Here is a 17,387-nt window from a genome sequence, read left to right on the forward strand (position 1 = left end):
GACTCCGGCACCAGCGGGAGGCCGCTCCATCTTTAGTCCTGACTCTGGCACCAGCAGGAGGCCGCTCCATGTTTAGTCCTGACTCTGGCACCAGCAGGAGGCCGCTCCATGTTTAGTCCTGACTCTGGCACCAGCAGGAGGCCGCTCCATCTTTAGTCCTGACTCTGGCACCAGCAGGAGGCCGCTCCATGTTTAGTCCTGACTCTGGCCCCAGCAGGAGGCCGGTCCATGTTTAGTCCTGACTCTGGCACCAGCAGGAGGCCGATCCATGTTTAGTCCTGACTCTGGCACCAGCAGGAGGCCGCTCCATCTTTAGTCCTGACTCTGGCACCAGCAGGAGGCCGCTCCATCTTTAGTCCTGACTCTGGCACCAGCAGGAGGCCGGTCCATGTTTAGTCCTGACTCCGGCACCAGCAGGAGGCCGCTCCATGTTTAGTCCTGACTCTGGCACCAGCAGGAGGCCGCTTCATCTTTAGTCCTGACTCTGGCACCAGCAGGAGGCCGCTCCATCTTTAGTCCTGACTCTGGCACCAGCAGGAGGCCACTCCATGTTTAGTCCTAACTCTGGCACCAGCAGGAGGCCGGTCCATGTTTAGTCCTGACTCCGGCACCAGCGGGAGGCCGCTCCATCTTTAGTCCTGACTCTGGCACCAGCGGGAGGCCGGTCCATGTTTAGTCCTGACTCTGGCACCAGCGGGAGGCCGCTCCATGTTTAGTCCTAACTCTGGCACCAGCAGGAGGCCGGTCCATGTTTAGTCCTGACTCCGGCACCAGCGGGAGGCCGCTCCATCTTTAGTCCTGACTCTGGCACCAGCAGGAGGCCGCTCCATCTTTAGTCCTGACTCTGGCACCAGCAGGAGGCCGGTCCATGTTTAGTCCTGACTCCGGCACCAGCGGGAGGCCGCTCCATCTTTAGTCCTGACTCTGGCACCAGCAGGAGGCCGCTCCATGTTTAGTCCTGACTCTGGCACCAGCAGGAGGCCGCTCCATGTTTAGTCCTGACTCTGGCACCAGCAGGAGGCCGCTCCATGTTTAGTCCTGACTCTGGCACCAGCAGGAGGCCGCTCCATGTTTAGTCCTAACTCTGGCACCAGCAGGAGGCCGGTCCATGTTTAGTCCTGACTCTTGCACCAGCAGGAGGCCGCTCCATGTTTAGTCCTGACTCTGGCACCAGCAGGAGGCCGCTCCATGTTTAGTCCTAACTCTGGCACCAGCAGGAGGCCGGTCCATGTTTAGTCCTGACTCCGGCACCAGCGGGAGGCCGCTCCATCTTTAGTCCTGACTCTGGCACCAGCAGGAGGCCGCTCCATGTTTAGTCCTGACTCTGGCACCAGCAGGAGGCCGCTCCATGTTTAGTCCTGACTCTGGCACCAGCAGGAGGCCGCTCCATGTTTCGTCCTGACTCTGGCACCAGCAGGAAGCCGGTCCATGTTTAGTCCTGACTCTGGCACCAGCAGGAGGCCGCTCCATCTTTAGTCCTGACTCTGGCACCAGCAGGAGGCCGCTCCATCTTTAGTCCTGACTCTGGCACCAGCAGGAGGCCGCTCCATCTTTAGTCCTGACTCTGGCACCAGCAGGAGGCCGGTCCATGTTTAGTCCTGACTCTGGCACCAGCAGGAGGCCGCTCCATGTTTAGTCCTGACTCTGGCACCAGCAGGAGGCCGGTCCATGTTTAGTCCTGACTCTGGCACCAGCAGGAGGCCGGTCCATGTTTAGTCCTGACTCTGGCACCAGCAGGAGGCCGCTCCATGTTTAGTCCTGACTCTGGCACCAGCAGGAGGCCGGTCCATGTTTAGTCCTGACTCTGGCACCAGCAGGAGGCCGCTCCATGTTTAGTCCTGACTCTGGCACCAGCAGGAGGCCGGTCCATGTTTAGTCCTGACTCTGGCACCAGCAGGAGGCCGGTCCATGTTTAGTCCTGACTCTGGCACCAGCAGGAGGCCGCTCCATGTTTAGTCCTGACTCTGGCACCAGCAGGAGGCCGCTCCATGTTTAGTCCTGACTCTGGCACCAGCAGGAGGCCGCTCCATGTTTAGTCCTGACTCTGGCACCAGCAGGAGGCCGGTCCATGTTTAGTCCTGACTCTGGCACCAGCAGGAGGCCGCTCCATGTTTAGTCCTGACTCTGGCACCAGCAGGAGGCCGGTCCATGTTTAGTCCTGACTCTGGCACCAGCAGGAGGCCGCTCCATGTTTAGTCCTGACTCTGGCTCTTGAACACTTGAAAGATCAGGATCTGTCTCTTTTTCCAGCCGTGTTGGAGGAGGAGATCTGGAGACTTCATGAAGAGAACGACCAAAAAGAACTTCTCATCTGTGACATCAGGCAGAAGAGAGAAGAGGAAGAGTCCAGGCTGAACCAGACTATAACCAGACTACAGGAGGAGCTGCAGCAGAGGGAGGAGGAGCTGCAGCATGTGAAACAGCATAAGACTGAGCTGGAGACTCGGGTGCAACAGCTTTCAGGTAAAAGTCTGAACACGTCTGATCACATCACGCAAACATAACTCATGTTGTCTTCATAAATCTAAATCTCAAAGTTTGTGTGTGAGACGTGAGTAAAGACTGAAGTGTGACTGATGATGTACTGCTTTGGTTTTGGATCATGTCATATGCATTATGCATTTTGGGTCTCGACAAAGCAAGTGTAGTGTGTCAGAAAACAGGAAATGGCCGTTTATCGACGCGCTAAGCTAAGCTAAGCATGTGGGCTCAAATATGAATTAGCATGAGTGGAAATAAAGCGCTTTATCAAAAGATAAGATAAGATATTCCTTTATTGTCCCACATGGGGAAATTTCATTGGTGCAACGCAGGAAGATCCAGAGGTAGATCCAGAAGAACAGATCACTTATAGGAAGTCTGAAAAACACTTTCAGTAGAAGATCTCCTATAAATAAATAAAAACTCCCATAGACAAATAAATAAATACATAAATACCATTGCATGTGATCACGACAGTAATTGCACATGAATATGTGTCACGACAGCACATAGATTGCACATGAATCACAACAGTAATTGCACATATGACAGAATTGCACATCAGTATTAGGTTAGGTCAGTATTGCGAGTGTTCAGTACTAACAGTGTTTGTTATAAAGTCTGACAGCAGCAGAAGGAAAGACCTGCAGAACCTTTCCTTCACACATCGAGGGTGGATCAGTCTTTCACTGAAGCTGCTCTCCAGAGCGGACAGAGTGCCCTGCAGGGGACAGAGTGCCCTGCAGGGGACAGAGTGTCCTGCAGGGGACAGAGTGTCCTGCAGGGGACAGAGTGTCCTGCAGGGGGCGACACTCATGGTCCAGCATAGATGTGAATCTAGCCGGGACCCTTCTGTCCCCCACCTCCTGCACCGAGTCCAGAGCACAGCCCAGGACGGAGCTGGACTTCTTGATGACTCTGTCCAGCTTCTTCCTCTCCCTCTCTGTGATGCTGCTGCTCCAGCAGGCCACACCTACAGGAGCTGATGCACCACAGAGTCATAGAAGGTCTTCAGGAGTGGCCCTGTCACTCCAAAAGACCTGAGTCTCCTCAGGAGGGAGAGCCGACTCTGGCTCTTCCTGTACAGTGCGTCTGTGTTATGAGTCCAGTCCAGTTTGTGGTTCAGATGAACACCAGGTACTTGTATGAGTCACTCTCTCAATGTCCCGTCCCTGGATGTTCACTGGTGAGGGGGCAGTGGGGTGGCGTCTACGGACGTCCACCACCATCTCCTTGGTCTTCCCCGCGTTGATGAGGAGGTGGTTCCGCTGACACCAGTCCACAAAGTCCTGCTCCAGTCCTCTGTCCTCCACATCATCGTCGTCTGTGATGAGTCCGATGATGGCAGAGTGGTCAGAGAACTTCTGCAGGACACAGCTGTCTGTGTCGTGTCTGAGGTCTGCAGTGTAAAGGGTGAAGAGAAAGGGCGCGAGGACAGTGCCCTGGATCAAGTCAGCGCTTGAGTATTTGTGTTTCTCATATGTGTTGTGTTCTTCAGAGGACATGAGTTGTTCTCACTGTGACTCTGTGTTCTTCTGAGTCTGCGTTCTCTCATATGTGTTGTGTTCTTCAGAGGACGTGAGCTGTTCTCACTGTGACTCCGTGTTCCTGTCCTTGAAGTTGGAGCAGAGAGAAACCACTCTACTGAACAAAGAGAACAAAGCTCTGGTCAATGGCATGTTCCAGCTGAAGAACGAGGTACTAGTCTGCTCAGCAGCACGCCCTCTCACTAGGAAGTATAGGGTTCAGACACACCCTCTCAGGGCTCGGGGCTCAGGCTTCGTGATGAAAAGTACAGTTCCTGGTTGTCCCATGGCCTGAGCCCTGAGGCCCTAGAGGCCTTTTAGAATAAATACCAAAGGATAAATACGTTCAAATTAGTATCTAGTATCGATACCAGTTTCAGTATTAGTATCAGGGATGGATTACCCTCGTCCAGACAAATAAAACATCGATTCAAATATCTTTGTTGTCTAAATGAGTAAAACCTACTCTTCTGTTTCTGAGTCTTTTGCGTTTAACTAAAACGTCTTTTCTCAGGTGACTGATCTGAAGAAACAGCTGTGTTCTCAGAGTGGCAGGTCCGATAGCCTATCAGAGGAGCTCACCTGCACAAAGACCCGCCTCCAAGGCCTCCAGAGCCAATCAGACAGCAGAGAGCAGACCATCAACGAGCTCAGAGGAGAATTGCAGAAGCTCAGACAAGAGTCCAAGGTGAGATGGGCTGTAGTCCTGCTTTAGTCCTGCTTTAGTCCTGCTTTAGTCCTGCTTTAGTCCTGCTTTAGTCCTGCTTTAGACCTGCTTTAGTCCCGCTTTAGTCCTGCTTTAGTCCTGCTTTAGACCTGCTTTAGTCCTGCTTTAGTCCTGCTTTAGACCTGCTTTAGTCCCGCTTTAGTCCTGCTTTAGTCCTGCTTTAGACCTGCTTTAGTCCTGCTTTAGACCTGCTTTAGACCTGCTTTAGACCTGCTTTAGACCTACTTTAGACCTGCTTTAGTCCTGCTTTAGTCCTGCTTTAGTCCTGCTTTAGTCCTGCTTTAGACCTGCTTTAGACCTGCTTTAGACCTGCTTTAGTCCTGCTTTAGTCCTGCTTTAGTCCTGCTTTAGACCTGCTTTAGTCCTGCTTTAGTCCTGCTTTAGTCCTGCTTTAGACCTGCTTTAGACCTGCTTTAGTCCTGCTTTAGTCCTGCTTTAGACCTGCTTTAGTCCTGCTTTAGTCCTGCTTTAGTCCTGCTTTAGTCCTGCTTTAGTCCTGCTTTAGTCCTGCTTTAGACCTGCTTTAGTCCCGCTTTAGTCCCGCTTTAGTCCCGCTTTAGACCCGCTTTAGTCCCGCTTTAGTCCTGCTTTAGACCCGCTTTAGTCCCGCTTTAGTCCCGCTTTAGTCCCGCTTTAGACCCGCTTTAGTCCCGCTTTAGTCCCGCTTTAGACCCGCTTTAGTCCCGCTTTAGTCCTGCTTTAGACCCGCTTTAGTCCCGCTTTAGTCCCGCTTTAGTCCCGCTTTAGTCCCGCTTTAGTCCCGCTTTAGACCCGCTTTAGTCCCGCTTTAGTCCCGCTTTAGTCCCGCTTTAGTCCCGCTTTAGTCCCGCTTTAGTCCCGCTTTAGACCCGCTTTAGTCCTGCTTTAGTCCCGCTTTAGTCCCGCTTTAGTCCCGCTTTAGTCCCGCTTTAGTCCCGCTTTAGTCCCGCTTTAGTCCCGCTTTAGACCCGCTTTAGTCCTGCTTTAGTCCCGCTTTAGTCCCGCTTTAGTCCCGCTTTAGTCCCGCTTTAGTCCCGCTTTAGGCCCGCTTTAGTCCTGATTTAGTCCCGCTTTAGACCCGGTTTAGTCCTGATTTAGTCCTGATTTAGTCCTGATTTAGTCCTGCTTTAGTCCTGCTTTAGACCTGCTTTAGTCCCGCTTTAGTCCCGCTTTAGTCCCGCTTTAGACCCGCTTTAGACCCGCTTTAGTCCTGCTTTAGTCCTGCTTTAGACCTGATTTAGTCCTGCTTTAGTCCTGATTTAGCCCTGCTTTAGACCTGCTTTAGACCTGCTTTAGACCTGCTTTAGACCTGCTTTAGACCTGCTTTAGACCTGCTTTAGTCCTGCTTTAGTCCTGCTTTAGTCCTGCTTTAGTCCTGCTTTAGACCTGCTTTAGTCCTGCTTTAGACCTGCTTTAGTCCTGCTTTAGACCTGCTTTAGACCTGCTTTAGTCCTGATTTAGTCCTGCTTTAGTCCTGATTTAGTCCTGCTTTAGACCTGCTTTAGTCCTGCTTTAGTCCTGATTTAGTCCTGCTTTAGACCTGCTTTAGTCCTGCTTTAGACCTGCTTTAGACCTGCTTTAGTCCTGCTTTAGTCCTGCTTTAGACCTGATTTAGTCCTGCTTTAGTCCTGATTTAGTCCTGCTTTAGACCTGCTTTAGTCCCGCTTTAGACCCGCTTTAGTCCTAGTTTAGACCTAGTTTAGTCCTGATTTAGTCCTGTTTTAGTCTAACTCTGGACTTTTTCAGGACGATGTGTTTCATGAAACAATGGATCAACTGAAAGAAGAAAGTGAATCTGTTTTGAGGAAATCTGCAAAAAAAACTCAACAAATCGAAGAACTGCATAAAAAACTACATCACAGGTACTTTTACTACATCACAGGTACTTTTACTACATCACAGGTACTTTTACTGCATCACAGGTACTTTTACTACATCACGGGTACTTTTACTGCATCACAGGTACTTTTACTACATCACGGGTACTTTTACTACATCACAGGTACTTTTACTACATCACGGGTACTTTTACTACATCACAGGTACTTTTACTACATCACAGGTACTTTTACTACATCACGGGTACTTTTACTACATCACAGGTACTACATCACTGGTACTTTTACTACATCACGGGTACTTTTACTACATCGCAGGTACTTTTACTACATCGCAGGTACTTTTATTAAATCACAGGTACTACATCACTGGTACTTTAACTACAACACGTGTACTTTTACTACATCACAGGTACTTTTACTACATCACAGGTACTTTTACTACATCACGGGTACTTTTACTACATCGCGGGTACTTTTACTACATCACATGTACTTTTACTACAACACGTGTACTTTTACTACATCACAGGTACTTTTACTACATCACAGGTACTTTTACTACATCACAGGTACTTTTACTACATCACGGGTACTTTTACTACATCACAGGTACTTTTACTACATCACAGGTACTTTTACTACATCACGGGTACTTTTACTACATCACAGGTACTTTTACCACAACACTAGTACTTTTACTACATCACAGGTACTTTTACTACATCACAGGTACTTTTACTACATCACAGGTACTTTTACTACATCACTGGTACTTTAACTACATCACGGGTCCTTTTACTACATCACAGGTACTTTTACTACAACACCTGTACTTTTACTACATCACAGGTACTTTTACTACATCACAGGTACTTATACTACATCACTGGTACTTTTATTACATCACAGGTACTTTTACTACAACACGTGTACTTTTACTACATCACGTGTACTTTCACTACATCACAGGTACTTTTACTACATCACAGGTACTTTTACTGCATCACAGGTACTTTTACTACATCAGGGGTACTTTTACTGCATCACAGGTACTTTTACTACATCACGGGTACTTTTACTACATCACAGGTACTTTTACTACATCACGGGTACTTTTACTACATCACAGGTACTTTTACTACATCACAGGTACTTTTACTACATCACGGGTACTTTTACTACATCACAGGTACTACATCACTGGTACTTTTACTACATCACGGGTACTTTTACTACATCGCAGGTACTTTTACTACATCGCAGGTACTTTTACTACATCACGGGTACTTTTACTACATCGCAGGTACTTTTACTACATCGCAGGTACTTTTACTACATCACAGGTACTTTTACTACAACACCTGTACTTTTACTACATCACAGGTACTTTTACTACATCACAGGTACTTATACTACATCACTGGTACTTATACTACATCACTGGTACTTTTATTACATCACAGGTACTTTTACTACAACACGTGTACTTTTACTACATCACGTGTACTTTCACTACATCACAGGTACTTTTACTACATCACAGGTACTTTTACTGCATCACAGGTACTTTTACTACATCACGGGTACTTTTACTACATCACAGGTACTTTTACTACATCGCAGGTACTTTTACTACATCGCAGGTACTTTTACTACATCGCAGGTACTTTTATTACATCACTGGTACTTTAACTACAACACGTGTACTTTTACTACATCACAGGTACTTTTACTACATCACATGTACTTTTACTACAACATGTGTACTTTAACTACATCACAGGTACTTTTACTCCATCACAGGTACTTTTACTCCATCACGGGTACTTTTACTACATCACGGGTACTTTTACTACATCACAGGTACTTTTACTACATCACAGGTACTTTTACTACATCACGGGTACTTTTACTACATCACAGGTACTTTTACCACAACACTAGTACTTTTACTACATCACAGGTACTTTTACTACATCATAGGTACTTTTACTACATCACAGGTACTTTTACTACATCACGGGTACTTTTACTACATCACAGGTACTACATCACTGGTACTTTTACTACATCACTGGTACTTTAACTACATCACGGGTCCTTTTACTACATCACAGGTACTTTTACTACAACACCTGTACTTTTACTACATCACAGGTACTTTTGCTACATCACAGGTACTTATACTACATCACTGGTACTTTTATTACATCACAGGTACTTTTACTACAACACGTGTACTTTTACTACATCACGTGTACTTTCACTACATCACAGGTACTTTTACTACATCACGGGTACTTTTACTACATCACTGGTACTACATCACTGGTACTTTTACTACATCACGGGTCCTTTTACTACATCACAGGTACTTTTACTACATCACAGGTACTTTTACTACATCACAGGTACTTTTACTACATCACGGGCACTTTTACTACATCACGGGCACTTTTACTACATCACAGGCACGTTTACTACAACACGGGCACTTTTACTACATCACAGGTACTTTTACTACATCACGTGTACTTTGTCGCCCGGTGGGCTTTATCTTAACCTTTTATTTGGTTAAAATGTATTTAAAATGGAACTAAAGAGTATAAATAGTAGGATAAACCCTGTGTTTGCAGTGAGCGCGTGTGTGCGGCGCTGAGGGAGGATTTGACCAATCAGAGTGGTGTGTGTGAGCGTTTGGAGGCGGAGTTAACGGAGCAGCGCGCTTCATTTAAACAAAGACGAGAAATGATGGACAAAGAACGAGAACGTACGAAACAACAGAACAGAGGTCTGTTTGTGCAGCTTTGTGCTGCTTCTACACACTTTTTAACACACGTTTTCCTCAACTTTCCACCCAGTTTGATTCTGGTTCTGACTCGGTTCTGGTTCTGACTCGGTTCTTGTTCTGACTCGTTCTGGTTCTGACTCGGTTCTTGTTCTGTCTTGGTTCTTGTTCTGACCGGTTCTGGTTCTGAATCGGTTCTTGTTCTGACTGTTTCTGGTTCTGACTGGGTTCTGATTCTTACTCGGTTCTGGTTTTGGTTCTGACTCGGTTCTTGTTCTGACTGGTTCTGGTTTCAGATCTGTTGGAGGCCGTGTCTCTCCGGGAGCAGACTGTGGCTGAAGCTCACTCTCAGATGGAAACTCTGAGGAAAGGTCTGACTATTTCATTAATGTACCAACAAGTCCTGCTGTAGTCCTACTTTAGACTCACTTTAGTCCTACTTTAGTCGTACTTTAGACCTGCTTTAGTCCCGCTGTAGTCCCGCTGTAGTCCCGCTTTAGTCCCGCTTTAGTCCCGCTGTAGACCCGCTGTAGTCCCGCTTTAGTCCCGCTGTAGTCCCGCTTTAGTCCCGCTGTAGTCCCGCTGTAGTCCCGCTGTAGTCCCGCTTTAGTCCCGCTGTAGTCCCGCTTTAGTCCCGCTTTAGTCCCGCTGTAGACCCGCTGTAGTCCCGCTTTAGTCCCGCTTTAGTCTCGCTTTAGTCCCGCTGTAGTCCCGCTGTAGTCCCGCTGTAGTCCCGCTGTAGTCCCGCTGTAGTCCCGCTTTAGTCCCGCTGTAGTCCAGCTTTAGTCCCGCTGTAGTCCCGCTTTAGTCCCGCTGTAGTCCCGCTGTAGTCTCGCTTTAGTCCCGCTGTAGTCCCGCTGTAGTCCAGCTTTAGTCCCGCTGTAGTTCCGCTTTAGACCCGCTGTAGTCCCGCTGTAGTCTCGCTTTAGTCCCGCTGTAGTCCCGCTGTAGTCCCGCTGTAGTCCCGCTTTAGTCCCGCTGTAGTCCAGCTTTAGTCCCGCTGTAGTCCCGCTGTAGTCCCGCTGTAGTCCCGCTGTAGTCCCACTGTAGTCCCGCTGTAGTCCCGCTTTAGTCCCGCTGTAGACCCGCTGTAGTCCCGCTTTAGTCCCGCTTTAGTCCCGCTGTAGACCCGCTGTAGTCCCGCTTTAGTCCCGCTGTAGACCCGCTGTAGTCCCGCTTTAGGCCCGCTTTAGTCCTGCTGTAGACCTGCTTTAGGCCCGCTTTAGTCCCGCTGTAGACCCGCTGTAGTCCCGCTGTAGTCCCGCTGTAGTCCCGCTGTAGTCCCGCTGTAGTCCCGCTTTAGACCTGCTGTAGTTCTGCTGTAGTTCTGCTTTAGGCCCGCTTTAGTTCTGCTGTAGTCCTGCTGTAGTCCCACTGTAGTTCTGCTTTAGGCCAGCTTTAGTCCCGCTGTAGTCCCGCTTTAGACCTGCTGTAGTCCCACTGTAGTTCTGCTTTAGGCCCGCTTTAGTCCCGCTGTAGTCCCGCTTTAGTCCCGCTGTAGTTCTGCTTTAGGCCCGCTGTAGTCCCGCTGTAGTCCCGCTTTAGACCCGCTGTAGTCCCGCTTTAGTCCCGCTTTAGACCTGCTGTAGTCCCGCTTTAGTCCCGCTGTTGACCCGCTGTAGTCCCGCTGTAGTCCCGCTTTAGTCCCGCTGTAGTCCCGCTTTAGTCCCGCTGTAGTCCCGCTGTAGTCCCGCTGTAGTCCCGCTGTAGTCCCGCTGTAGTCCCGCTGTAGTCCCGCTTTAGTCACGCTTTAGTCACGCTGTAGTTCTGCTTTAGGCCCGCTGTAGTCCCGCTTTAGGCCCGCTGTAGTCCCGCTTTAGTCCTGCTGTAGTTCTGCTTTAGGCCCGCTGTAGTCCCGCTTTAGTCCCGCTGTAGACCCGCTGTAGACCCGCTGTAGTCCCGCTTTAGACCCGCTGTAGTCCCGCTTTAGTCCCGCTTTAGACCCGCTTTAGTCCTGCTGTAGTTCTGCTTTAGGCCCGCTGTAGTCCCGCTTTAGTCCCGCTGTAGACCCGCTGTAGTCCCGCTGTAGTCCCGCTTTAGTCCCGCTGTAGTTCCGCTTTAGGCCCGCTTTAGTCCCGCTGTAGTCCCGCTGTAGTCCCGCTGTAGTCCCGCTTTGGACCCGCTTTAGTCCTGCTGTAGTTCTGCTTTAGGCCCGCTTTAGTCCCGCTGTAGACCTGCTGTAGTCCCGCTTTAGTCCCGCTGTAGTCCCGCTGTAGTCCCGCTTTAGTCCCGCTGTAGTTCCGCTTTAGGCCCGCTTTAGTCCCGCTGTAGTCCCGTTGTAGTCCTGCTGTAGTCCCAAGTTTAGTTCTTTTTTTGATATGTATAATCTCTTTTTAGAGTTGGAACGTTTGCGAGAGCAGCTTCAGCAGGAAGAGGAGAAGGAGAACCAGCACCAGGAGAACCAGCACCAGGAGAACCAGCACCAGGAGAACCAGCACCAGGAGAACCAGCACCAGGAGAACCAGCACCAGGAGAACCTCCACCAGGAGAACCTCCACCAGGAGAGGCAGGAGATCCTCCACCAGGAGAGGCAGGAGATCCTCCACCAGGAGAGGCAGGAGAACCTCCACCAGGAGAGGCAGGAGAACCTCCACCAGGAGAGGCAGGAGAACCTCCACCAGGAGAGGCAGGAGAACCTCCACCAGGAGAGGCAGGAGAACCACCACCAGGAGAGGCAGGAGAACCTCCACCAGGAGAGGCAGGAGATCCTCCACCAGGAGAGGCAGGAGATCCTCCACCAGGAGAGGCAGGAGAACCTCCACCAGGAGAGGCAGGAGAACCTCCACCAGGAGAGGCAGGAGAACCTCCACCAGGAGAGGCAGGAGAACCTCCACCAGGAGAGGCAGGAGAACCACCACCAGGAGAGGCAGGAGAACCACCACCAGGGGAGGCAGGAGAACCACCACCAGGGGAGGCAGGAGAACCACCACCAGGAGAGGCAGGAGAACCACCACCAGGAGAGGCAGGAGAACCACCACCAGGAGAGGCAGGAGAACCACCACCAGGAGAGGCAGGAGAACCACCACCAGGAGAGGCAGGAGAACCACCACCAGGAGAGGCAGGAGAACCACCAGGAGAGGCAGGAGAACCACCATGAGAACCTGGTGGAGGAGAGGAAAGTCACTGTAGTGGAGGAGCTGAGAGAAGAGCTCCAGAAACTACAAGAAAGACGGAACAACAGGGCCAGAAAACGTGTGAACATCCAGGAGAACACAGAGGAGGAGAACCAGCCTGAGGAGGAGAACCAGCCTGAGGAGGAGAACCAGCCTGAGGAGGAGAACCAGCCTGAAGAGGAGAACCTGCCAGAAGAGAAGGTCCAGGAGCAGAGGAGGATGGAAGCTGTGAAGAGGGAAGTCCAGAGGTTCAGAGAGCTGCAGAATCACGTCCAGGTGTGACACTTTTTAGTTTCTTCTTGGTCAAGTTCTTGACACTTTGTGGTTCTTGACACTTTGTGGTTCTTGACACTTTGTGGTTCTTGACACTTTGTGGTTCTTGACACTTTGTGGTTCTTGACACTTTGTGGTTCTTGAATAAATCTCACTTCAGTTTCATTGAAGAACTTTGTGGTGTTAAAGCAGAAGTCATCTCCAGAGAAGATGTGGGAGCTCAGGAGGACGCCCAGGACCACAGGGAGGAAGAGGAAGAGCTGCGAGGTCCAGGTGAGGTCCAGCTCTGTGAGGACCAATTGAGGTCCAGCTATGTGAGGTCCAGGTGAGGCCCAGGTCCAGGTGAGGCCCAGGTCCAGTTGAGGTCCAGCTCTGTGAGATCCAGGTGAGGCCCAGCTCTGTGAGGTCCAGCTCTGTGAGGTCCAGCTCTGTGAGGTCCAGCTCTGTGAGGTCCAGCTCTGTGAGGTCCAGCTAACCCTAACCCTTTAGGAGAAGAGTCTGAGGGACCTCAGCTGTAGAACATGTTTCTGCTGCTTTGTCCTGATTCTGTCTCTGCTCCAGGACCTGATCCACAGCACCAACAAGAGGAACCGAGGCCCCTCCAGGACCTCAAACATACAGGTGAGGACCTCATACAGGTGAGGACCTCATACAGGTGAGGACCTCATACAGGTGAGGACCTTAAACAGGTAAGGACCTCATACATACAGGTGAGGACCTCATACATACGGGTGAGGGCCTCATACATACGGGTGAGGGCCTCATACATACGGGTGAGGGCCTCATACATACGGGTGAGGGCCTCAGGGCCTCATACATACGGGTGAGGGCCTCATACATACGGGTGAGGGCCTCAAACATACGGGTGAGGGCCTCATACATACGGGTGAGGGCCTCAAACATACGGGTGAGGGCCTCATACATACGGGTGAGGGCCTCATACATACGGGTGAGGGCCTCATACATACGGGTGAGGGCCTCATACATACGGGTGAGGGCCTCAGGGCCTCATACATACGGGTGAGGGCCTCATACATACGGGTGAGGGCCTCATACATACGGGTGAGGGCCTCATACATACGGGTGAGGGCCTCAAACATACGGGTGAGGGCCTCAAACATACGGGTGAGGGCCTCAAACATACGGGTGAGGGCCTCATACATACGGGTGAGGGCCTCATACATACGGGTGAGGGCCTCATACATACGGGTGAGGGCCCCAAACATACGGGTGAGGGCCCCATACATACGGGTGAGGGCCTCAAACATACGGGTGAGGGCCTCATACATACGGGTGAGGGCCTCATACATACGGGTGAGGGCCTCATACATACGGGTGAGGGCCTCAAACATACGGGTGAGGGCCTCATACATACGGGTGAGGGCCTCATACATACGGGTGAGGGCCTCATACATACGGGTGAGGGCCTCATACATACGGGTGAGGGCCTCATACATACGGGTGAGGGCCTCATACATACGGGTGAGGGCCTCAAACATACGGGTGAGGGCCTCATACATCTGTGGAGTCATGTTCTAGAATGTGGTGATGTTCTAGAGTTGGACTAAAGACTGACGAGTGATGTTTGTGTTCAGGCCTTGTCTCTGAAGGATGGACCTCTGAAGGATGGACCTCTGAACAAACTGGAGGACCTCATCCACAAGTCTCCTGCGATCATCAGCTCCAAAGGTAACGTCAACTACAAGTACTTTTCTCACTCTTTTCTTCTGGTTTGACCTCTGAACCTTGTGTTTCAGTGTTTCAGGTGGACCTTGTGTTTCAGATGGACCTTGTGTTTCAGGTGGACCTTGTGTTTCATGTGAACCTTGTGTTTCAGGTGGACCTTGTGTTTCAGGTGGACCTTGTGTTTCAGGTGAACCTTGTGTTTCAGGTGGACCTTGTGTTTCAGATGAACCTTGTGTTTCAGGTGGACCTTGTGTTTCAGGTGAACCTTGTGTTTCAGGTGGACCTTGTGTTTCAGATGAACCTTGTGTTTCAGGTGGACCTTGTGTTTCAGGTGGACCCTGTGTTTCAGGTGGACCCTGTGTTTCAGGTGGACCTTGTGTTTCAGGTGGACCTTGTGTTTCAGATGGACCTTGTGTTTCAGGTGGACCTTGTGTTTCAGATGGACCTTGTGTTTCAGATGGACCTTGTGTTTCAGGTGGACCTTGTGTTTCAGATGAACCTTGTGTTTCAGGTGGACCTTGTGTTTCAGGTGGACCTTGTGTTTCAGGTGGACCTTGTGTTTCAGATGGACCTTGTGTTTCAGATGGACCTTGTGTTTCAGTGTTTCAGGTGGACCTTGTGTTTCAGGTGGACCTTGTGTTTCAGATGGACCTTGTGTTTCAGGTGGACCTTGTGTTTCAGGTGGACCTTGTGTTTCAGGTGGACCTTGTGTTTCAGGTGGACCTTGTGTTTCAGTGTTTCAGATGAACCTTGTGTTTCAGGTGGACCTTGTGTTTCAGGTGGACCTTGTGTTTCAGGTGGACCTTGTGTTTCAGGTGGACCTTGTGTTTCAGATGGACCTTGTGTTTCAGTGTTTCAGGTGGACCTTGTGTTTCAGGTGGACCTTGTGTTTCAGATGGACCTTGTGTTTCAGGTGGACCTTGTGTTTCAGGTGGACCTTGTGTTTCAGGTGGACCTTGTGTTTCAGGTGGACCTTGTGTTTCAGTGTTTCAGATGAACCTTGTGTTTCAGGTGGACCTTGTGTTTCAGTGGACCTTGTGTTTCAGGTGGACCTTGTGTTTCAGATGGACCTTGTGTTTCAGATGGACCTTGTGTTTCAGATGGACCTTGTGTTTCAGATGGACCTTGTGTTTCAGGTGGACCTTGTGTTTCAGGTGGACCTTGTGTTTCAGGTGGACCTTGTGTTTCAGGTGGACCTTGTGTTTCAGGTGGACCTTGTGTTTCAGATGGACCTTGTGTTTCAGATGAACCTTGTGTTTCAGGTGGACCTTGTGTTTCAGATGAACCTTGTGTTTCAGGTGGACCTTGTGTTTCAGATGGACCTTGTGTTTCAGATGGACCTTGTGTTTCAGATGGACCTTGTGTTTCAGGTGGACCTTGTGTTTCAGATGGACCTTGTGTTTCTTGTGGCTCAGGCTGTTTGACTCTTGTAGAATATTGTTTTTCTGAAGGACGTTTTCAGAATCTGTTTCAAACCTTTTGCACCATTTACCCCGTTTTATGAAGGTCTGAAGGGTTTGTTTTGTGTTTCAGCTAAAGGTCTGATGTTGTTGATCGACGGGAAAAGCTCAAAACTCAAACGAGGACGAAGAAAACTCTACAAGACTCATTCAGACTCTCCAATGATCGACTCTCCAGACGCGGTGAGAACCAAGACTAAACCGGGTCTAAACCGGGTCTAAACCGGGTCTAAACCGGGTCTAAACCGGGTCTAAACCGGGTTTAAACCGGGTCTAAACCGGGTCTAAACCGCTGGTGTTTTTTAGGCTTGTGGAGCTTCGCTGGAGCAAAAAGAGAACGATCATTTCACTATTAAGCGACAGCTTCGCTCAAGGAGGAAGTGAAATCATTGAGGGGCGTGGCCAGCTGTAAAAATCACCTGATTTTAAACCTGTGAATAATTTGATCTTTTTATACGTCGATGATGCTTCAATAAACATGTGACTAAAGACTTGTTTTGTCTCTTCTACTGCCCCGAACCTGTTTATCACCTCCTGTCACTCAAGTGTAAGCTATGTACTCGGATACATCTATTACAAGTATATATAAACACTTAACTATGTACTCAGATACATCTGCTGCTTGAACAACATCGACAGTCACCAAAAACACATGTAAATAACTTGTTCAGACTTCTTTAAGTCTCAGAGTCTCACATGACCCTATGGGATGTACACAGACCCTATGGGATGTACACAGACCCTATGGGATGTACACAAGACCCTATGGGATGTACACAAGACCCTATGGGATGTACACAAGACCCTACGGGACGTACACAAGACCCTACGGGACGTACACATGACCCTACGGGACGTACACATGACCCTACGGGACGTACACATGACCCTACGGGACGTACACAAGACCCTACGGGACGTACACAAGACCCTACGGGACGTACACAAGACCCTACGGGACGTACACAAGACCCTACGGGACGTACACATGACCCTACAAGATGTACACAAGACCGTATGGGAAGTACACAGACCCTATGGGATGTACACATACCCTATGGGAAGTACACATGACCCTATGGGATGTACACAGGACCCTATGGGATGTACAGAGACACTATGGGATGTAAACATGACCCTATGGGATGTACACTTGACCCTATGGGATGCACACATGACTCTATGGGACGTAGACATGACCCTATGGGACAAACACATGACCCAATGGGACCTACACATGACCGTATGGGATGTACACAGACCCTATGGGATGTACACATGACTCTATGGGATGTACACAGACCCTATGGGATGTACACATGACCCTATGGGATGTACACAGACCCTATGGGATGTACACATGACCCTATGGGATGTACACATACCCTATGGGATGTACACATGACCCTCTGGGATGTACAGAGACCCTATGGGAAGTATACAGACCCTATGGAATGTACATATACCCTATGGGACGTACACATGACCCTATGGGATGTACACAGACCCTATG

At 49.7% G+C, this 17,387-nt stretch overlaps 1 protein-coding gene across 1 annotated transcript in view; it reads left to right on the plus strand.

Annotated features, from left to right (window-relative positions):
* The window catches only part of LOC140369441 (uncharacterized), a 38,820-nt gene extending 22,562 nt beyond the window's left edge, over positions 1–16,258 (plus strand). The window contains exons 20-32 of the mRNA XM_072456789.1: positions 2,251–2,463; positions 4,055–4,179; positions 4,522–4,695; positions 6,460–6,575; positions 9,191–9,345; positions 9,639–9,713; positions 11,680–12,596; positions 12,651–12,731; positions 12,918–13,001; positions 13,290–13,349; positions 14,324–14,417; positions 15,948–16,057; positions 16,181–16,258. Of these exons, the coding sequence (XP_072312890.1) occupies positions 2,251–2,463; positions 4,055–4,179; positions 4,522–4,695; positions 6,460–6,575; positions 9,191–9,345; positions 9,639–9,713; positions 11,680–12,596; positions 12,651–12,731; positions 12,918–13,001; positions 13,290–13,349; positions 14,324–14,417; positions 15,948–16,057; positions 16,181–16,258 (2,282 nt within the window). The remainder of the gene's footprint in view (positions 1–2,250; positions 2,464–4,054; positions 4,180–4,521; positions 4,696–6,459; positions 6,576–9,190; positions 9,346–9,638; positions 9,714–11,679; positions 12,597–12,650; positions 12,732–12,917; positions 13,002–13,289; positions 13,350–14,323; positions 14,418–15,947; positions 16,058–16,180) is intronic.
* The last annotated feature ends 1,129 nt before the right edge of the window (positions 16,259–17,387 follow it).

The sequence above is a fragment of the Eucyclogobius newberryi genome, unplaced genomic scaffold (assembly GCF_026437365.1).
Source record: "Eucyclogobius newberryi isolate DKJ021-1_F unplaced genomic scaffold, fEucNew1.0.hap1 SCAF_20, whole genome shotgun sequence".
Classification (NCBI taxonomy): Eukaryota; Metazoa; Chordata; class Actinopteri; order Gobiiformes; family Gobiidae; genus Eucyclogobius; species Eucyclogobius newberryi.